Raw genomic sequence first — 16502 nt, forward strand, 5'->3', positions numbered from 1 at the left:
AATAATAACATGACCATCCTGAAGTATACAAAATGCTGTCGGCACGACAATCCCAGTAAAGAATCCACCAGATATAACCCTGACTTTCATAGTACATTTGGCGAAATACGTTTAATAAATACACAGTGAGTTTCATAATAAATGGTATTGAGATAAAACAATTATTTTAAAGTTAAATGCACTTATTGAAAGTCATGTGTTATGTCTTAACGTATCGTCTAGGGAAAATAACATCGTGTAATCATTGCAAAATAGAACTTCGACTAACTTCAGAGATAATATTTTGTCAGTTGAACTTCCAAGCGCATATTGGACCACCGTTTGAATCCTAAAGATATCATTGGCTGAAAATCCAGAACGTTTTAATCTTCTTTCAAAATAGACCAATAGCATTGTAATAATATATTTGTACAACCGTCACTGATTTAGCAAGGAGATTATAATTCGTTATTACAATCATATATTATGTTACATTGTGTATAGAAAATTTGAATAATACAAATATTCAATCGTAACGAAATATAAGTTTTTAATTAAAAATTCCTTATGTTCTAATACTTTACATAAAGAATATATAAAATGACTGTGATGATTTCTCTTTTTAAACATCTTATATTATTTATTTAAACATTATTTATGCATATGTGTTATTTAGATTAAAAGAATTAATTTAAGTTAACAGATTCCTTTGCTCCTAGAATACAATAACTGTACATTTATTCAAGAATTTGACACAAAAAGGAATACATTTGAATCTTCCATATATTTAGAATTCTTCATGAAATGTGTGTCGACTGCCATTTCAAGTTTATATAGAATACTATACTTTTATAGGCTGTTTCCACTATAGTGGAGTTCAGAAGTAATATATGTGAATTTTATATCCATAGATTAATATGTAGCAAAGAATGCACATGTACAGCAATACATTCTTAGATATTAGATCTGTATACGTATACACATAGCCAATATTAATATCCGTTGGATATCCCATAGATATTACGTGCTATGTGAACTTAGACATGAGATGTTTCATCTCCAGTATCAGCAGCCATTGCTTCCCTATTCTCATAAGCCCAAAAACCATGAAATTCAATTAAAATACTGACCATTGTATCACCTTGTCCACTGTAAGAGAAATTTTTATATTTTCATGTGACAAATGTTACCAACAAACTCAGTAACTCTCGCGCCAATTTGAAACTTACCAGGATAAAAGATCCTGCAAAGTAATTTTACAAGGATCTGCAGGTTTCACCATATCAAATATTTCATCTTTTACATCTTCAAAACTTACAGGTTCTTGGCCATGCATCGTCATTTGCTCTTGAATAGCCTACAAATAAAATTACCAGATTTATTCAATTAATCTCTATATCCTGAGTGATTAACAGTAAAAAAAAATGTAAGAACTAACACGAAAGAAATAGTTAAGACAAAAAGTATCCAAGTATCCACGGTTATTGATATCTAATATACGGAATAGATAATGAAGACTTTGCGGTTCGTGTCGATTTTCTAATGCTAATACAAAATCCAAATATGTCTTATAATCCATTTCTCCTTCATATGTTAAACATTCTTGAAATACTCTTTCAAGAAAAACTCCTGTCAGTGTACCTGTGCCATACCTGATTAAAAAGATCTATTATTATCACTTGAATGGTATATTACCTAATTAAAATATTATACAATGTAAAAATAAATATATAAGAAAAATTGGTAATAAACATACCCAGATAATTCTTCCTTATTGAGCATGCCATTGTGGTCACGATCAAGATTCAGATATTGACCATAAACTTTGAGAGCTGAGGGTGCAGAAAACCAATTTGCTTCCTGTAGATCCTTTGGTAAATCTTCATCACGAAGCTCCAATAGGTCATCAAGAAAACTACATGCTAAGATATCTTGAATCCGCACTCTACCTGTTCGCAATGGATCAAGAAAGAACAAAAACTTCCTTACAGCAGTACAAACGTAAAAAGAATGGAATGATTTTTCCAACCCCTCAAGTTGTGGCAGTGTTGGAATCAATTCCAAAATATAGTTTTCCAAATCCTGTGAGAAGAATCTCATTAGTGTCATACTAAATAGGTTCAGATTTATTTTCCTACTTACAGACTCTCTAAGATATCCTTGACCAGTAACGTCATATAAAGAAAGGCCAATTCTTGTTTGATGCAACCAAACTTTTCTCATAACATAATTAAATAGTGCCATAATACTGATTCTTCCATGAGGATCTCCTTGTTGAAGCTTTGCAAATACAACAGCTGTGAAATAAGGCACACATTTTTGACCAGCTAAATTACCAACTTTCTTGAAATCCTCATAATTGATTAATTGCTCGTCTCCAGACAATGGTGGACTATGATGTTTATCCAAAAGGACCCATAGAGCCTTCAGTTCATTGTTATCTAGTAATTGACGTGATCGTCTTTGTAAGAACAGAGCACGCGTTTCTTCACGTAATTTTTGTGGTAAAATTTCATCTTCTTTAGGCAGCTGAATCATATGAATACAAAAATTATTTGAAACTGCTAAGACTACAAGATTTGTATTTCAAACATTATATTTATTACAGTACCTTAAAATAAAATTTGGGGATCACTTTATACGTGGCATCCTTATCTTCAGCTCTTAAACCTTTCCATTCTTCATATGCTTTTTGAAAATATTTATCTTCTTTGTTTTCTATTTCTTTGGATCTACTATTGTCTGCTTCAGCATATTATAATAATATCAGTAATATACATTGCATCTTATTCAGCCCAAACACACCACCTGAAATCGTTTTGCTATAGGACTCAAATGGGCGTGCTAACTTCAGGTGGTGCGTTTCTACTGAATAACCTTTTATATGAAATAATAATTAATATCAACAATATAATCACAATCAATCCTAAAATAATAATATTATATGAAATGTAAATGGTTGTTCAATTACAAAACATAAAAATACAAAGACAGCTAAATAGAAAAAAATGTAAATAGATTTAGAAACTGAATTTTATATTCTGAAAAAAAATTTCTGTATATCGTATTTAATCTTATTCAAAACAAATTGATAATTGCTTAAAGTTCACATGATACTAATTATGTCCAAACACTAAATACTAGTATAGAGATTATAATAATAATAGAGTTACAAGAGCAGAGTTTCAGTTATAAGAATTACTTAGTATAAGATTTTTTCACCTTATATATTGACATAAAATAAATATACCCTGAATTAAATATGTTTATAAATATAAAAGCGTCTATAACTTCAAATTGTATAATAAAAAAATACAAAAACCGTGTATAGTCCTGTAGCTACTTATTTTTTACTCATAAAAATAACAAAGTAAAGATCAATCTTTTGAGCTCAACAAGAAGAAACAATAATCGAAATAATAGACAAATTTGTTTTATTTTCAATGAAAATATTACGTTTGTTCAGTGTTGCACACTTCTCCAGAAGTGCTGTAAGCTCCATTTGTGCTAGACAGGTTATGTATTATAGACTTGACACATTATATTATTATGTTTAACGATGCTCTCCGTATTAGTTCTCCGTATTAAAAATAATCAGTTTCCTGCTTTCGAAATAACAAAGTAAAATGCGTATTTATAAAATTTTGAGGTAAATAGTACGTAAAATAGTAAATTTCATACAAAGAAATCTTTTGCCGAGAATACAGACTAATAACTGGTAATAACCTAATGACTAGTAGTGACCCCCTGTCGATTAATTAACTTTATACTTATTATTAGAGGCTATTAAAGGCTATCTAGAATTTATTAAATTTCTTCAAATTCAAATAAAAAATTTGTGTTGCTTCCTGAAAAACTTCATTTATTTCCTGTTCAAAACGAACCAATTGAATCGTTTCAAAAGCAAATTGTAAAGAAATCGTGGGATACGCGGCAAACAAGTTGTTTACAAATGGTTGCCGCATTTCTGTGGTTTATGAAAGTGTTGAAATGGCAGAACAATTAGAATATGTTATAAGTCCATGGGAAGTTGAAACTTGTATAGAAAATCTGCAAACCTCTGACATTAACGATTTTGGTAAAAAATGGTATTAAAATTAAAGAATATCATAACAATGTAATTTTTTTAGACACAAAGTACTAGTTAATTAGTGAAACGTAATTGCAGTTGGTTCGAATTTCACAAGAAAATAATGTTGCTTAATCAACAGAGCATTTTAGAAATTAATGCAATGCGTGAAGAGACTGTTAAGGAGTGGTTCATAACATTTAAAAAGGTATATTTTTATTCATTGTATTTGGATTTAAAATTATTTTACTTTTTTTTTAACTACTGTTTAGATTTCTTTTGAATGCATTAATAATATTGGAGCAATAACACATCCTTCGTAAAAAACTTTTATTATTATTTTATTTTAGATAACTGTTCTCATATATGAAGCAATCCAAATCGATATATGGAAACAGAAAGTGTTTCCAATATTGATAGAGATTAATGAAGAACCAACCAATACTTTTTTACTCTATAGTATATTCTATCACGAATCACTTGCCACTTCATTATTGGAAAATGTTCTATTTCACTCCAATAGTGCAGATGCAATAGATGATTCTGCATTAGATTTAGTTGATTATGCAGTAAATAAAGTAACTACACTTTTTGTTTCTAATGACACAGACCTCCAAAAGAACCCTAATGAATCTAAGTATGTTCATTAGTACATACATATTTGAGAAGTAATTCTAAAAGTAGTATCTTACACAAAGTCAATGTAAGGATTTCTTTTACAATAATAATATATTTTTGTAATTTAAATAGCACATGCCTGGAGGAATTACTTAAAAGAAAATTTGAATTGGAATTTGACATTGCAATGAAATGTATTTCCATATTACGCTACTTAGCAGAATTTTTAGATAATTTACCACTTTGTGTACTTTCTCGAATGCTTACAACGCACGATGTACCCTATTTATTATGTAAACTTATTGAAAAGAAGCCATGGAAAAAGGAAAACGAAAATGGTAAGATGCAAAGTATATATAGGCTATTTTTGGACAAAAGTTATTGTATCATTTGCAGGAGAAAGTATGATATACAATGGTAAGTGGGAAATCATAAATCTAAATGATGCAGAACGAATTTCTAAGATTGAAGGACAAGCATGGATCGGATTGCGTGAACTGTTGCTCAATCCAAAATGTGTTCCTTATTATGAGATTAATGACTTTAGAATGTCCGAATTATTTAAGGTAATACTGATTTTACTTTTCTAAGGAAACAAGTTTTTTAATATATGTATTCAATACAATCTGTTGAAATCATTACTTTGTGACAGTTGCAAAAATACTTACATGAATATATACTTGATCAAATTTCTCCACTTATTGATTTAAGAAGATGGCTGATGCAATTAAGCCTCTCAGCTGCAGCAACGACTGACCAAAAAACAATCAATATAGAATTGATGTCACAGGTATAACATCTAATACTTTGAACTTCAATATTGCTGTTGCACAAATGTTACTTTTGTATTTAGATAAGATCATCAATTTTGGAGAAGTACCATAAAAAATGGAAAAAACTTGCAAGAAGTCAATCCAATTATTTGTTCACTGAGAACATACAATATATTAGGCACATAGCTCAAATTTTGAGTGAAGCGTACAATTTGGATAAACTCGATTATCTTGAAATGCGAAAGTGTTTTGGTTGTAATGAACCCGCTAAAAAACGATGTTCCAAGTGTAAGACAGCTTGGTATTGTAGCAGGTATGACAACTTATAGAATTTTTATCCGTTTCTTTTTACTATTAGTACATTGTATATAAACGATTCATTTCCAGAGAATGTCAAGTCAAAGATTGGATCAATCATAAAATTAATTGTATACAATAATCATGAAATAGAAACTATTATTAAACCATATCTTTTTTTATAGTCTTTGTAGTGAAATATAAATAACAAAAATAAAGAGTAAATAGTATTGGAGATTATGAATGTAATAATGGAAGTATGCAATGTGTTACAGTTTTAGTTATTTTTAATAAAAGAAGGCTAGTGTACAGAGTTTTGTTTAAGATACTCCATAAGAACGTCCTTTGCAGGTGTCTCTTCTCCAAAGTCCTGAAATTATATAAAAATATGTTGAGTAATTTTAATTTATACAACTATTAAATAGATTTTTATAAAGGATATTATGTCAGAAAAGGCACTGCTCAGCAGTTTTTGTATAATTGGGTTCATCTCAGTAGAGGGAGCCTTATGTATCATCATATAAAAAATTACTTAAATAAAATATTACTCAAGAAATTTAATAAATTATTTACCTTAATAACAACACAGGAGCAACCAACGACTTTGCGTGCTTTACCAGCATTGTCAATCTTGCATAGACCAGCCCACTCTCCTAGCTTTTTGTTGTTGTCCACCTTAATCAATGAGATTTGATGCTCATTGCATAAAGCCTGAACCAACTTTTTGTACATGGGCTCATCACAATTTTCTGCCAAAATGCATAGCATTGCTTGCCTCCTATAAATAAATATGATAGAATAAAAAATTGTTAATATGTAGGTTGCCGCAATAAATTTCCTATAACATAATTCATATGGATCTGCCAGTCACCGGTGATCCCCAAGGCAGTCATTGTTTTAATAAAAGAGATCTTAAATTGAATCTATACCATTATTGTATCACTCGTTTGAAGTGCACAATACATCTTTCCACACTAACAATCAATAGGTATGTCTCGTTACCTACACTTTCTGCACTTTATAAAAAGTGCAAATTCTTATTGGATATTTGAAAGTAACCAATGAGACCTTGTCCTTTTTGAAAAGTGTGAAAAGTGTAGGTAACGGGACAAACCTAATTTTATTAAACAATAAATAAAATGGATATACGTACTTGTCAAGAGCTTTGGCAGCTTCATGAAGACCATGCACAACGCCATCATGAATGAGAGCATTTTTCAGAACCTCCTGGAGGGCTGTATTTACGTCCATGGATCCACCCGCCGTAACGGCGGAACGGACATCATCGCTATTTTAAGAAAAAACAATGATCGAGTTCATTGCAATAAGCACTAAATAAAATATGATTCACGTTTTTAAGGTTAAACATTTAGTAACAATAGCTTCAAAATAATCATTGCACCACCTCAAAATTAACACAAATTTCAGGATTGTGAGATAAATGAAATACACTATTATATATTATAACTTTAGGCAACACAATTGATGCTGAAATTATCAAACATGCTTTTCAGCGATGTAAACAGAACTAGACACTTGTAGTCACACTTACGTTTCCACGTCAGACATATTTTTCAAGAAGCCGGAGAGCTAAAATAAAAGATGCAGATTAATATTCGTGAACTAAGAATTGTATTTTAGGTATTTATAATGTTCATATGACGAAGATGCCACTGAAATTAATCGATTTGAAAGACTATAGTACGAAGCGTCCTCCATTTACCTTTTCTTAACCGGAAAGAGAAACTCGTCCACACCGTTGCACTTAGAGTCCCTCTAGTCAGAGTCCGACCAACACCCGGAATAGACGCCATGTTCCTTCCTTCCTTTCCTTATGGCTGTATCCCCAATGGGGGATATGTGCCAGTAACTGGTCCTAATAATCAAGGTTGGAAGTTCGACAATAGATGGCGATGTACCTTGCGAGACGGGCCTTATTCAACTCAGCGTGAGGGGACCTACAAAGTTTATACACCAAATTCGAACAGTGTTGGGCGAAGTCCGTATAAATACTCACTTAAGTTTTCATATGAAAACCCATTGGTGAATGCCGCTGGAAGCTGGGCGCGAACCTCCAACCTTTCAGTGGTGAATCCGCTACCTTATCCACTGGGCTACGACAGCCCCCGGACGCTATGTTAAGGGCTTGTTTGGCACCACGATGACATTCCGCGAGACTCGGTCGAGTCTCGCGCCAAGTACTGGCAACCCGCCGTACAGGGCTTAACACTACCTACACTACACACTGCTTCTCTCTCCCATATACGTATTAACACACACCATTCTCTTCCGGAAAGAGCCCACAATATTGCGGAGCCAATCACTAAGAAGATCCACCGTTGGCCGGACTCTGACTAGAGGGACTCTAGTTGCACTGATACGTTGGGTGCGTTCCACTTAACGCTCGCAATGCTCGCGTCCACGACCGTAAGATTTCGTGTTCCACTAGCTTGTGGACTGTTGTGGACGTCGTGGTCGAAAACTTAAGTGGAACGACTTATCGGACTTGTGAACGATACAAAGATGGCTGGTGGTATAGAGAATATATGTATAAGGCTAATGCGTGAACGGAATTATGTTTCTGAGAGTTCATCAAGCTCAGATAACGACCCATTATACAGGAATCATGAAAAAAAAAACCAAAACTCGATTTTTAGAATGTTCTGTATTTATATACAAAAGGAAAGAACTAAAAAATATTGTTTAAGAATTAAAATAAGAAACTTAAACTGACTACACCCTAATAGTTGAGATTATCCTCTGATAATATTAATCTCCATTAATAATATCTAGGTAATTAATATCTGTAGAAATATACTAAACATTTGAAAATAAAACAGTGATTAACGATTAAAGGAACGAAATATATCTATCTGTCCCTCTCAGAATCGTACAGCGTTATTTTTTCAGTCTCCATCATAAATTTGAATTGAAAATGGCGCACAAAAACATCAAACGACCACAAAGACCCACCTATTTGATGTGGGCGAAGCGATCGCATCGTGGTCGCCAATGATGACGTCATCGATGACATTCAGGGACTGCTCACAGCGACCGCGGCCTTAAGTGGAACGAGACAGAGGGTGTTGCGCTTGTTGCGAGCGTTAAGTGGAACGCACCCGTTGTTGGCGCCGTCAGTCATCTCACTTTATTTCCGATTAGTGAAGAAATGTGGACGGAAAGTTTTGGAGCCATCTGTGAACGCTCCACGTACTAACTGGTACTAACTTTACATTTTCCCAAAAAGGATATTTTATTATATCATAAAAGTTATCATCGTTTTGGTAGAGATAATTTGATTTCCATAAAAAAAGAAAATGGTTATATTATACGTTAAATCAAAACCTCTTACTAATTACCTGAGGAAACTGAACGTTCTATCGTGACATATTATGTATAGCGCTTTAGTTTACCGTATATAAACACAAAGAACTTAATGTAGAGTTCTATAAAGTTTCATGTTGCAACAGTGTTGTTCTATTAACAATTATTATACTTACTATGAATATTACCTTATTTTCTATATTAGCGTTATTTATATATGCAAGAGGTTATGCATTAAGAGTTTCACTTTACTAAATATTGAATATATCTAGATTCAAGTTACTCTATGTTCATTATGTGAACACTTCTATTTTTGTTTGTATTTGAAAACCAGCTTCAAATTAGCGTTTATTAATTATAATTTCATATCGAGCCTGTGTATAAGCGGTAGACAAGAAGACGCATAAATTATAATGGCAAATCATTACGAAGTACCTAATTGGTATGTTATTTTTATCTTGGTATTTTGTAATCGCTTGTTTCAAGATTCTGACATTCAAGTATGATATTGGAAATATTTCGATTTCTGTTATATCTTATTAATTAATATACACATATGTTATTATTTCAGGGCAGGAAAACCACCAGTTGGCTTACATTTGGATGTTTTGAAAGGAGATAAATTAATACAGGTAATTAAAAATCTTTTATATGTCATTTTATTACAGTAACCTAAAAATTATCTTTTCGTATACTTCAGTGATGCATATCTGATATAGTAATTTAAATAAGGCATTGATGAGTATACAAATTATTTTATATTTACATTCACTTACTTGAAACCTTTAATATTAGTTGTAGTGAGCATAATATATAGTTTTATTCATTAATATCGATGCTAATTCTTAAATGTTCTGTCAAGCATGGTTGTCATTCATTGTTTTGTCAAATACCATTTATTTAATTCATTCCAGAAATTGATGGTGGATGAAAAAAAATGTTACCTATTTGGCCGGAATCAACAATTAAATGATTTTTGCATTGATCATGCTTCCTGTTCGAGGGTTCATTCAGCTCTTGTCTACCATAAACATCTGAATCGAGCCTTTCTCGTTGATTTAGGCAGTAGTGAGTATTAATCTTACCATAATCTTTAAAAGTTTGTAAACATTTTCAAAAACTTGGATATAATAGCATTAAAAAAAAAATAAGTATTCAACAAATAAAGAACAATAAATTTCATTAAAAATATTTGTAGCACATGGTACTTTTATTGGTAATATGCGACTGGAATCGCACAAGCCAACACAATTGCCCATAGACAGTACTTTTCACTTTGGAGCTTCCACCCGGTATTATATTATTCGTGAAAGACCACAATCTGGAACCAGACAAATTATTGAAGAATTGGAAAAATCATCTGAGGATATTGATTCAGGTGGCCTATTAGGTCTGCCTGAAACAGAAACTGAATTGGATGTAAGTCTTATATAAAATTTTACTATTATCAATCATTACCACATTATTTTATTGGATTATTATTTTTCACTGCAAAACTGAATTGTTTTAATTTTCAGAATCTAACTGAATTTAATACAGCACACAACAGGCGAATTTCTATGTTAGGAATAACAGATGATGAGGTGCACAAACCAACAAGGAAACGAAAGAAAAAAGGAATTACTTTCAATGATGACGAGGAAGTGATAAACCCAGAAGATGTCGATCCTTCAGTGGGCAGATTTCGAAATCTTGTACAAACAACTGTGGTGCCAAGCAAAGTATGTATACATTATATTTTAGTTATTCATACATTTTTCTGTTTGTAATAAGTAACTAATATATTATTGAATATTTGACTTACACAGAGAATGCGAATGGAAGGTGGCTTAATATCTTTATCTGAAGACTCTCATAATCCCATGAAGCATCTTCAACCCACATCTATCGCTCCCCAACTTTACCATGATTTGCCACCAGAACAATTTACGAGTTCCTCGTTGCCAAATAATCCATTTTCCACTGCGCTGACTTCCCTGACATCACGTCTTGGCATTGCCTTACCGAATCCAGCACCTGAGGTCGAAATGGCACCAAATCAAATGCAGACGGAGGTTCCACACATTCCGGAGGTGCCAGGATCGACGGAGCCACACACTATGGAACCTAAAAAGAAGAAATACGCGAAAGAAGCGTGGCCTGGAAAGAAACCATTACCAACTCTTCTAGTGTAACTAAAGTAGCTCTCGTGTAATATGGCAAATCATAACAGCAGACGGATAAACTCTATGGTAGTGTAAATATAAGACTGTACCAAGAATTTTAAAAAGCGTCTCTTCTACGCGCAAAAATTCAGCAATTGACAGTATACATCATCATCGATATTCTCAGCATCGTTCATGTAAAATTGTGAAGTTTTAAGATTTAATGACTAATGAAAAAACGAAGAGAAAGTTTTCAAGTGAAATAAATAAACGATGTAATTTATCCACAATGGATAACTTCATTAATTTGTCACACCAGTCAAGAGTCAAATAATATTGTTTATAAAATTACGCCAGATCTTTAACTATACCAAGTAAAGTAAGACTGCTTTTTACTAATGAAATATTAGTCAATGACTATTTTTTGCTCAATATTTAATTTAACAGTTATCTTTTTGAAGTTCTTTAATTGTTTTATATGTGCAAATTATGATTAAATAAATCTTCTTTGTACTAAAACAGCTGACTTACTGTCAGTCGCATTTTATATTATATTACAGTTAATACGAGGTAAAGGTTAAAATAAATAGAAGAATATCTTAAAAAATAGAAATTGCTTTATTGATAAAACACAGCAAACTGTACGAAGAAAGCTGCTATTTTGTGGTCAGGGCATACTTTTAGTGTTAACTGCAATAGGCCATGTGATAGGTCCTTTTAAAACAATATTATCCAAGCCAACTTTGATCTTCATAAATCTTCTTTTAAATTCAAGACCACAGCCTTTGGACAATCGGAAATCAACTAATATTTTCCCATCCATCTCAATCATATTGGCTTTAAAGACCAATGGCATCTTTCTTCGATCCGTTCCTGTTATTGTAACCTGATAAAACAAACGCAATAACTTCAATTATCATAAAGTTTTCAATCGAATTAACATCAAAATATTAACGGAATATTCGTAAAATACGTACTATGCCAAAATCGTTTATACGATAAGTATATTTTTCATTTTCTAAATACTGAAGCAATCTTTTCACGGTGGCCTCACAGTCAGTTTCGACAAAAAACCTTGTCATTCGACGAACAAGCTTCTGGAATGTATTCTAGACAAATACCAAAAGTTACATTCAATATCCTTTTAACCTCAAGAATTTATTACGAAATGCATTGAATATCAATTATAAGCACTGGTACCTGACTCGTTTGAGTGTACTGTGTAGCTTGCAATTGCGTGCATAACAAAAGGTCCTCCATGTGAGCAGGCTGAGAAAACGAAAACCCGGGTCGTTCCTCAAAATTAATTCGTACCGAATTTATATTCTCCTTTCCAGGAAGCTCTGGTTGTGACATACATAACGTTGTTAAATTCTCCTCATCTTCAGTGTGCACACGTTTCTTATTGGAACCATCAACTGTATCATCCATTTCCGAATTCCCAGCTGCAATTGTAATATACTGATTACTCAAAGAAAATCCTTATATAAAGAAAAAAGTTATATTTTTGACATCTTTGCAGCAAATTATTGATTAATTTGTATAATTAAAAAAGCGGATCATAAATATATCAAATCGATGCGTTACCATCGTCCTGACTTCGGTAATTTAGCTTTATGAGATAAAACAGTCATACAGCTAGATAACCAAAGACAGGACAACGGCATCTCCTTCTAGCCTGGAAGATTCTTTATTGTCTCTGGTAGTTCATTCAGTTGCATTAGCCAATGTTCTTTGCACTGGTAATCCAGCTTTATAATCTTTGTGTGTAATCATAGAGCTGTATTACCAAAGAAAAGGCAAAAGCTATTGAGTCTGTCGTTTGCTTCATAAGTTGGTGATCAACTATTATTATATTGTCGTATGAACAAAATTGTGTGAAAATTGGTCTCTGATGAATGCGGTGTACACACAGTTGGGTATTGAGTTTCTTTGAGTATTCATAATTTACTCAGAGTCACTCAGTACCTGACTAAGAGAGCACCATGTATATATGCCCTGTTGGTATACAAAAAATAAACGTATTGAGGTACAGAATTCATTTATACTTACCCCATCCTAGTACAGCAAATTAAACTTCAAATATGTATATTATTATCACATTACAATGAGAATAAAATGTATGAAAATAATGATTGTTCAGTATCATGTATATGAATTATCACTGTAAGTTATGTACATGTAAGTTTGTATTTAAATGTATTTATACTAATTTTATGAAAGAAGGTGTTATGAATCATTAAGAGTACTAAAATGACTAATAGATCATTATTAATAAAATATAAATAAAAGCAAAAAATAATCATACCTCTGTTGCAATTTTTTGTAAACCACCTGTGTTGCTTGATGTCTTCTATGGTATATCTGGTAGAGGGTACATGGGCAAGTATCTTTCTAAGTATTGCAATAGACAAATTATCCAATTTTTTCCATGGAGTCAATGACATGTACTTTCCTTCTCTCCACGCCATATATTCTCGGCATTCTACCACGGATTGATCCCATGGCAGTTCTATATTTCAGACACGGACCAGTTAGTAACTAAAGAATGTAAGTCTTGTATTAGAAATTTATATCAATTAAGATATGTTATATTCGACAAATCGATCGATATGGCATCTCAGGAAGTCCTGGGACATGACACAGTTGCCATATGAAAATATAGTTTACCATCAAGACTGATTAATCATGGCTAATTAAAATATGATTACAATTTCTGGATATCCCTTTTTGAAGTACTTCAATGTATTATTTATTATTAAAAGATTGTATTATGTTACAATGATTAATACAGAAGAAAAAAGAAACGACGATATCTGTGCACAAATTACCTCCAGCTAATAATGCTACGAGAATAATGCCACAAGACCACACATCAGCAGGCTCAGCATAATATGGTCGATTAAGCACTTCTGGAGCGACATATGGTAGCGTTCCACACCTTTTCTCTAAGCAACGCTCTTTTCCTTGCAAGCGATATACTGTAGCCATTCCAAAATCTGAGACTTTTAAATTATCGCTTTCATCAAGAAGTAAATTTTCTGGTTTAAGGTCTCTGTGTGCCACACCACGACTGTGTAAATATTCCACAGCAGATATTAATTGTTTAAAATATTTCTGTGCTTCCCAAATTGGCATTCCTATATCAGGTTCTATGAAAACAAAAACAAAATTAGGATATTGTATACCCCATTCAGTACATTAAATCAGATTAGTATAAGTAGCTGAAAATGATATGTGAAATTACAAAAATTACCTATTCTATCAAATAGTTCACCGCCAGAAGCATACTCTAAAAATATATATTCCATATTTGGTTCACTACGTTGACCAAAGTACTGTATTATATGAGAGTTTGATAACATCCTATGTATGGTAGTTTCTTTGCGAACACTTTGACGTGCATCAGGATGTTTCTCCAAGTCTATCATCTTCATTGCCACAGCTTCCCCAGTGACTTTGTTCACAACCAGTTTTACTCTGCAAGTATTAATGTGAAATAATTGAAAATCAGGCTAAAGTGCAGAATATGACTCCTTCTTGAAGTTTGCTGTGGATTGCTTAGTTTTTTTTTACACAAAACTTTTCAAGGAGTCGTATTCTGCAGTTTTACCAGAAATGATAAAACAATGTGCAATATCAGCCAGTTACAAAAAAAATATATCTTACTGTTATATGTTAAATATGTGGCAGCAATACAAAAGCGGCAAAATGATTTTATATATGAAATATATTTCATAATCATACAACCTTTTCACTCCTTAGACATATAATAAGTAAAATGATTTTGAATACAAATATTGATATTCCGTGCATTAAGTATAAGGCATTAAAAAAATCTGCATACTATCGATAATATGTAAATATTGATAGTATAATCTACTATAATATTAACATGTATATTATGTCAAAGATAATAAATACTACTTTTATAATTACTAGCTCTCAACTTTTGTATTGCACGAAAAATTATACTGTACCAGATTCAATATACTCCAATATATATCAAACTGAGCAAATGTAGAAAAAATAGGTATTATATTTCCGTAATTTTTTATAAGTAGCACATTTATCCATTATGAAATATCAAAAGCATCATAATTTTAAATATCACGGTCCTTATAATCCGTACTTAAGCAAATAATTAATAATCTCTAATATAATGAAAGAGCCAAATGACCGTTGAATACATCAAAGAGGATTAGAGCGCAGAATAATATAAAGATAAGTGGATCGAAGCAATATAAGATAATCTTAAATATCAGGATGTTAAAATAGAAATTATTTTATCTATAAGGTAATAAAAGATAAAAATACTCACTCTCCATAGGCACCTTCTCCTAAAGTATGTCCAAGAATCCAACCATCCACGAACTCCGTCATCGTGCTGTACCGTACTACTCTTTCTCACGGAAAAAGAATCAATATTGTTCGCATTCGAAGACCTGTTCCGAGAAACGTCCTAAACCACAGGAAGGTTTCATATATGCGAATGGGAGTAACGACGGGTTTCTCTATTTAAAAAATATGTATTTGGTCTATAAACGATGTTCTTTATTGTTTCTTCTATTGAACGATCCTGCAGGCACTGTCGATTGTCAGAATTTCGAAAACACGTGGTTTCAATGATGCAACGAAACTATACGTTATCGCGATCTTTCGTTACTGTACGTAAAAAAAAATTCATTTTACATGTTTCCCGGCCACAAAGCTCTGACTTAGGACAACACTCCAATTATTATTCCACTTTATTGTCTTGAAATAAGGGAAAACAAATGGAAAACGGCTAATCCATTGCTCCCTTATGCCGCAGAGAAGGTAGAAGAGAAACTATAGTGGTCTTTCTCCCAGTACTGGTACCTTTTACAGCGCCTTAAGTGGTGAAACGGTGAACTTTTTCGTATGTAATATGAGTGATGCTCGTTTCCTCGGACGTTAATCGACATTAAACTTTGGTTAATTATTTTAAAACTATATTTAAAAAATTAAACCAGCCTTAAACCACGTCGGAGGACACGGGAGTGAGTAGAATATTATTTTAATAGGCTATTGCTAATTTTCTTCGAAGAGGTTCAATGCATGAACACCGTTTATCTTCAAAATGTAAGTATCTGATTGGCTAATAGGCAGGTAAACCAGAGATGAGTAGGGAGATTGCCAATGGGCCGATATTCTTCAAACCAGAGATGAGTCGGGAGATGCACAACGCTCCGGTTTTAGGCAATACCAAAAGCATGGCGCTAAATCGTAGCGGCGAGCCCGGGAGTAGGATTTCGTGATCATCGCCTCTGTCGATGT

The 16502-nt window shown here is 32.6% G+C and overlaps 5 protein-coding genes across 11 annotated transcripts; 2 read left to right on the forward strand and 3 right to left on the reverse strand.

The window, feature by feature from the left end:
- Positions 1–687: 687 nt before the first annotated feature.
- Positions 688–3806, reverse strand: LOC107266433 (serine/threonine-protein phosphatase 2A regulatory subunit B'' subunit gamma). 3 transcript variants are annotated; one of them, XM_015736912.2, is made up of 8 exons: positions 3661–3806; positions 3436–3581; positions 2591–2724; positions 2122–2508; positions 1736–2061; positions 1418–1631; positions 1209–1336; positions 688–1128 (listed from the first exon to the last, which is right to left on the reverse strand). In XM_015736912.2, the coding sequence occupies exons 2-8, from the start codon at positions 3479–3481 to the stop codon at positions 1017–1019; spliced, it is 1347 nt and encodes a 448-aa protein (XP_015592398.1). In that variant the 5' UTR covers positions 3482–3581; positions 3661–3806; the 3' UTR covers positions 688–1016. The 3 variants fall into 3 exon arrangements, with proteins under 3 accessions (XP_015592398.1, XP_015592410.1, XP_015592404.1); XM_015736924.2 differs by having other exon boundaries at positions 2122–2259; positions 2320–2508; positions 3436–3714; XM_015736918.2 differs by having other exon boundaries at positions 2591–2721; positions 3436–3709.
- Positions 3807–3934: 128 nt separating this feature from the next.
- On the forward strand, positions 3935–5971 carry LOC107266449 (zinc finger MYND domain-containing protein 10). 3 transcript variants are annotated; one of them, XM_015736937.2, is made up of 8 exons: positions 3935–4067; positions 4148–4256; positions 4399–4685; positions 4799–5004; positions 5063–5232; positions 5319–5456; positions 5520–5752; positions 5827–5971. In XM_015736937.2, exons 1-8 carry the CDS (start codon positions 3970–3972, stop codon positions 5876–5878), a joined length of 1293 nt encoding a protein of 430 aa, XP_015592423.1. In that variant the 5' UTR covers positions 3935–3969; the 3' UTR covers positions 5879–5971. The 3 variants fall into 3 exon arrangements, with proteins under 3 accessions (XP_015592423.1, XP_024939487.1, XP_015592432.1); XM_025083719.1 differs by having other exon boundaries at positions 3941–4057; positions 4110–4256; XM_015736946.2 differs by having other exon boundaries at positions 3978–4057.
- Positions 5972–6005: 34 nt separating this feature from the next.
- LOC107266460 (40S ribosomal protein S12) lies at positions 6006–7581 on the reverse strand. Its single transcript, XM_015736958.2, has 5 exons — positions 7460–7581; positions 7289–7326; positions 6890–7024; positions 6310–6514; positions 6006–6106 (listed from the first exon to the last, which is right to left on the reverse strand). Exons 2-5 carry the CDS (start codon positions 7303–7305, stop codon positions 6038–6040), a joined length of 426 nt encoding a protein of 141 aa, XP_015592444.1. The 5' UTR covers positions 7306–7326; positions 7460–7581; the 3' UTR covers positions 6006–6037.
- Positions 7582–9198: 1617 nt separating this feature from the next.
- LOC107266531 (nuclear inhibitor of protein phosphatase 1) lies at positions 9199–11494 on the forward strand. Its single transcript, XM_015737136.2, has 6 exons — positions 9199–9502; positions 9632–9692; positions 9975–10128; positions 10259–10479; positions 10578–10781; positions 10869–11494. The coding sequence occupies exons 1-6, from the start codon at positions 9474–9476 to the stop codon at positions 11232–11234; spliced, it is 1035 nt and encodes a 344-aa protein (XP_015592622.1). The 5' UTR covers positions 9199–9473; the 3' UTR covers positions 11235–11494.
- A 307-nt stretch (positions 11495–11801) lies between these two features.
- LOC107266515 (serine/threonine-protein kinase grp) lies at positions 11802–16034 on the reverse strand. 3 transcript variants are annotated; one of them, XM_015737098.2, is made up of 7 exons: positions 15526–16034; positions 14461–14684; positions 14036–14356; positions 13513–13716; positions 12405–12649; positions 12182–12313; positions 11802–12111 (listed from the first exon to the last, which is right to left on the reverse strand). In XM_015737098.2, the coding sequence occupies exons 1-7, from the start codon at positions 15585–15587 to the stop codon at positions 11872–11874; spliced, it is 1428 nt and encodes a 475-aa protein (XP_015592584.1). In that variant the 5' UTR covers positions 15588–16034; the 3' UTR covers positions 11802–11871. The 3 variants fall into 3 exon arrangements, with proteins under 3 accessions (XP_015592584.1, XP_015592593.1, XP_015592603.1); XM_015737107.2 differs by having other exon boundaries at positions 11802–12090; positions 15526–15606; XM_015737117.2 differs by lacking the exon at positions 15526–16034 and adding an exon at positions 15185–15318.
- Between the last annotated feature and the right edge of the window lie 468 nt (positions 16035–16502).

This window comes from Cephus cinctus, unplaced genomic scaffold, assembly GCF_000341935.2.
Source record: "Cephus cinctus unplaced genomic scaffold, Ccin1 Ccin1_scaffold0021, whole genome shotgun sequence".
Classification (NCBI taxonomy): domain Eukaryota; kingdom Metazoa; phylum Arthropoda; class Insecta; order Hymenoptera; family Cephidae; genus Cephus; species Cephus cinctus.

What these genes read in the sequence shown, in the direction of transcription:
- LOC107266531 (XM_015737136.2), top strand. Translation starts at nt 9,474, where the DNA reads ATGGCAAATCATTACGAAGTACCTAATTG. An exon ending in AAGGAGATAAATTAATACAG is followed by an intron (nt 9,693 to 9,974) that starts GTAATTAAAAAT and finishes AATTCATTCCAG; the next exon opens with AAATTGATGGTGGATGAAAA. An exon ending in TCTCGTTGATTTAGGCAGTA is followed by an intron (nt 10,129 to 10,258) that starts GTGAGTATTAAT and finishes AAATATTTGTAG; the next exon opens with CACATGGTACTTTTATTGGT.
- LOC107266433 (XM_015736912.2), bottom strand. Translation starts at nt 3,481, where the DNA reads ATGGAGCTTACAGCACTTCTGGAGAAGTGTGCAACACTGAACAAAC. An exon ending in TCCCCAAATTTTATTTTAAG is followed by an intron (nt 2,509 to 2,590) that starts GTACTGTAATAA and finishes CATATGATTCAG; the next exon opens with CTGCCTAAAGAAGATGAAAT. An exon ending in GTCTTAACTATTTCTTTCGT is followed by an intron (nt 1,337 to 1,417) that starts GTTAGTTCTTAC and finishes TTTTATTTGTAG; the next exon opens with GCTATTCAAGAGCAAATGAC.
- LOC107266449 (XM_015736937.2), top strand. Translation starts at nt 3,970, where the DNA reads ATGGCAGAACAATTAGAATATGTTATAAGTCCATGGGAAGTTGAAACT. An exon ending in ATATAGAATTGATGTCACAG is followed by an intron (nt 5,457 to 5,519) that starts GTATAACATCTA and finishes TTTTGTATTTAG; the next exon opens with ATAAGATCATCAATTTTGGA. An exon ending in ACAGCTTGGTATTGTAGCAG is followed by an intron (nt 5,753 to 5,826) that starts GTATGACAACTT and finishes ATTCATTTCCAG; the next exon opens with AGAATGTCAAGTCAAAGATT.
- LOC107266460 (XM_015736958.2), bottom strand. An exon ending in GCTGCCAAAGCTCTTGACAA is followed by an intron (nt 6,515 to 6,889) that starts GTACGTATATCC and finishes ATTTATTTATAG; the next exon opens with GAGGCAAGCAATGCTATGCA. An exon ending in GCTCCTGTGTTGTTATTAAG is followed by an intron (nt 6,107 to 6,309) that starts GTAAATAATTTA and finishes ATATAATTTCAG; the next exon opens with GACTTTGGAGAAGAGACACC.
- LOC107266515 (XM_015737098.2), bottom strand. Translation starts at nt 15,587, where the DNA reads ATGACGGAGTTCGTGGATGGTTGGATTCTTGGACATACTTTAGGAGAA. An exon ending in GGAGAAGGTGCCTATGGAGA is followed by an intron (nt 14,685 to 15,525) that starts GTGAGTATTTTT and finishes TAATACTTGCAG; the next exon opens with AGTAAAACTGGTTGTGAACA. An exon ending in TGAACTATTTGATAGAATAG is followed by an intron (nt 14,357 to 14,460) that starts GTAATTTTTGTA and finishes TTGTTTTCATAG; the next exon opens with AACCTGATATAGGAATGCCA.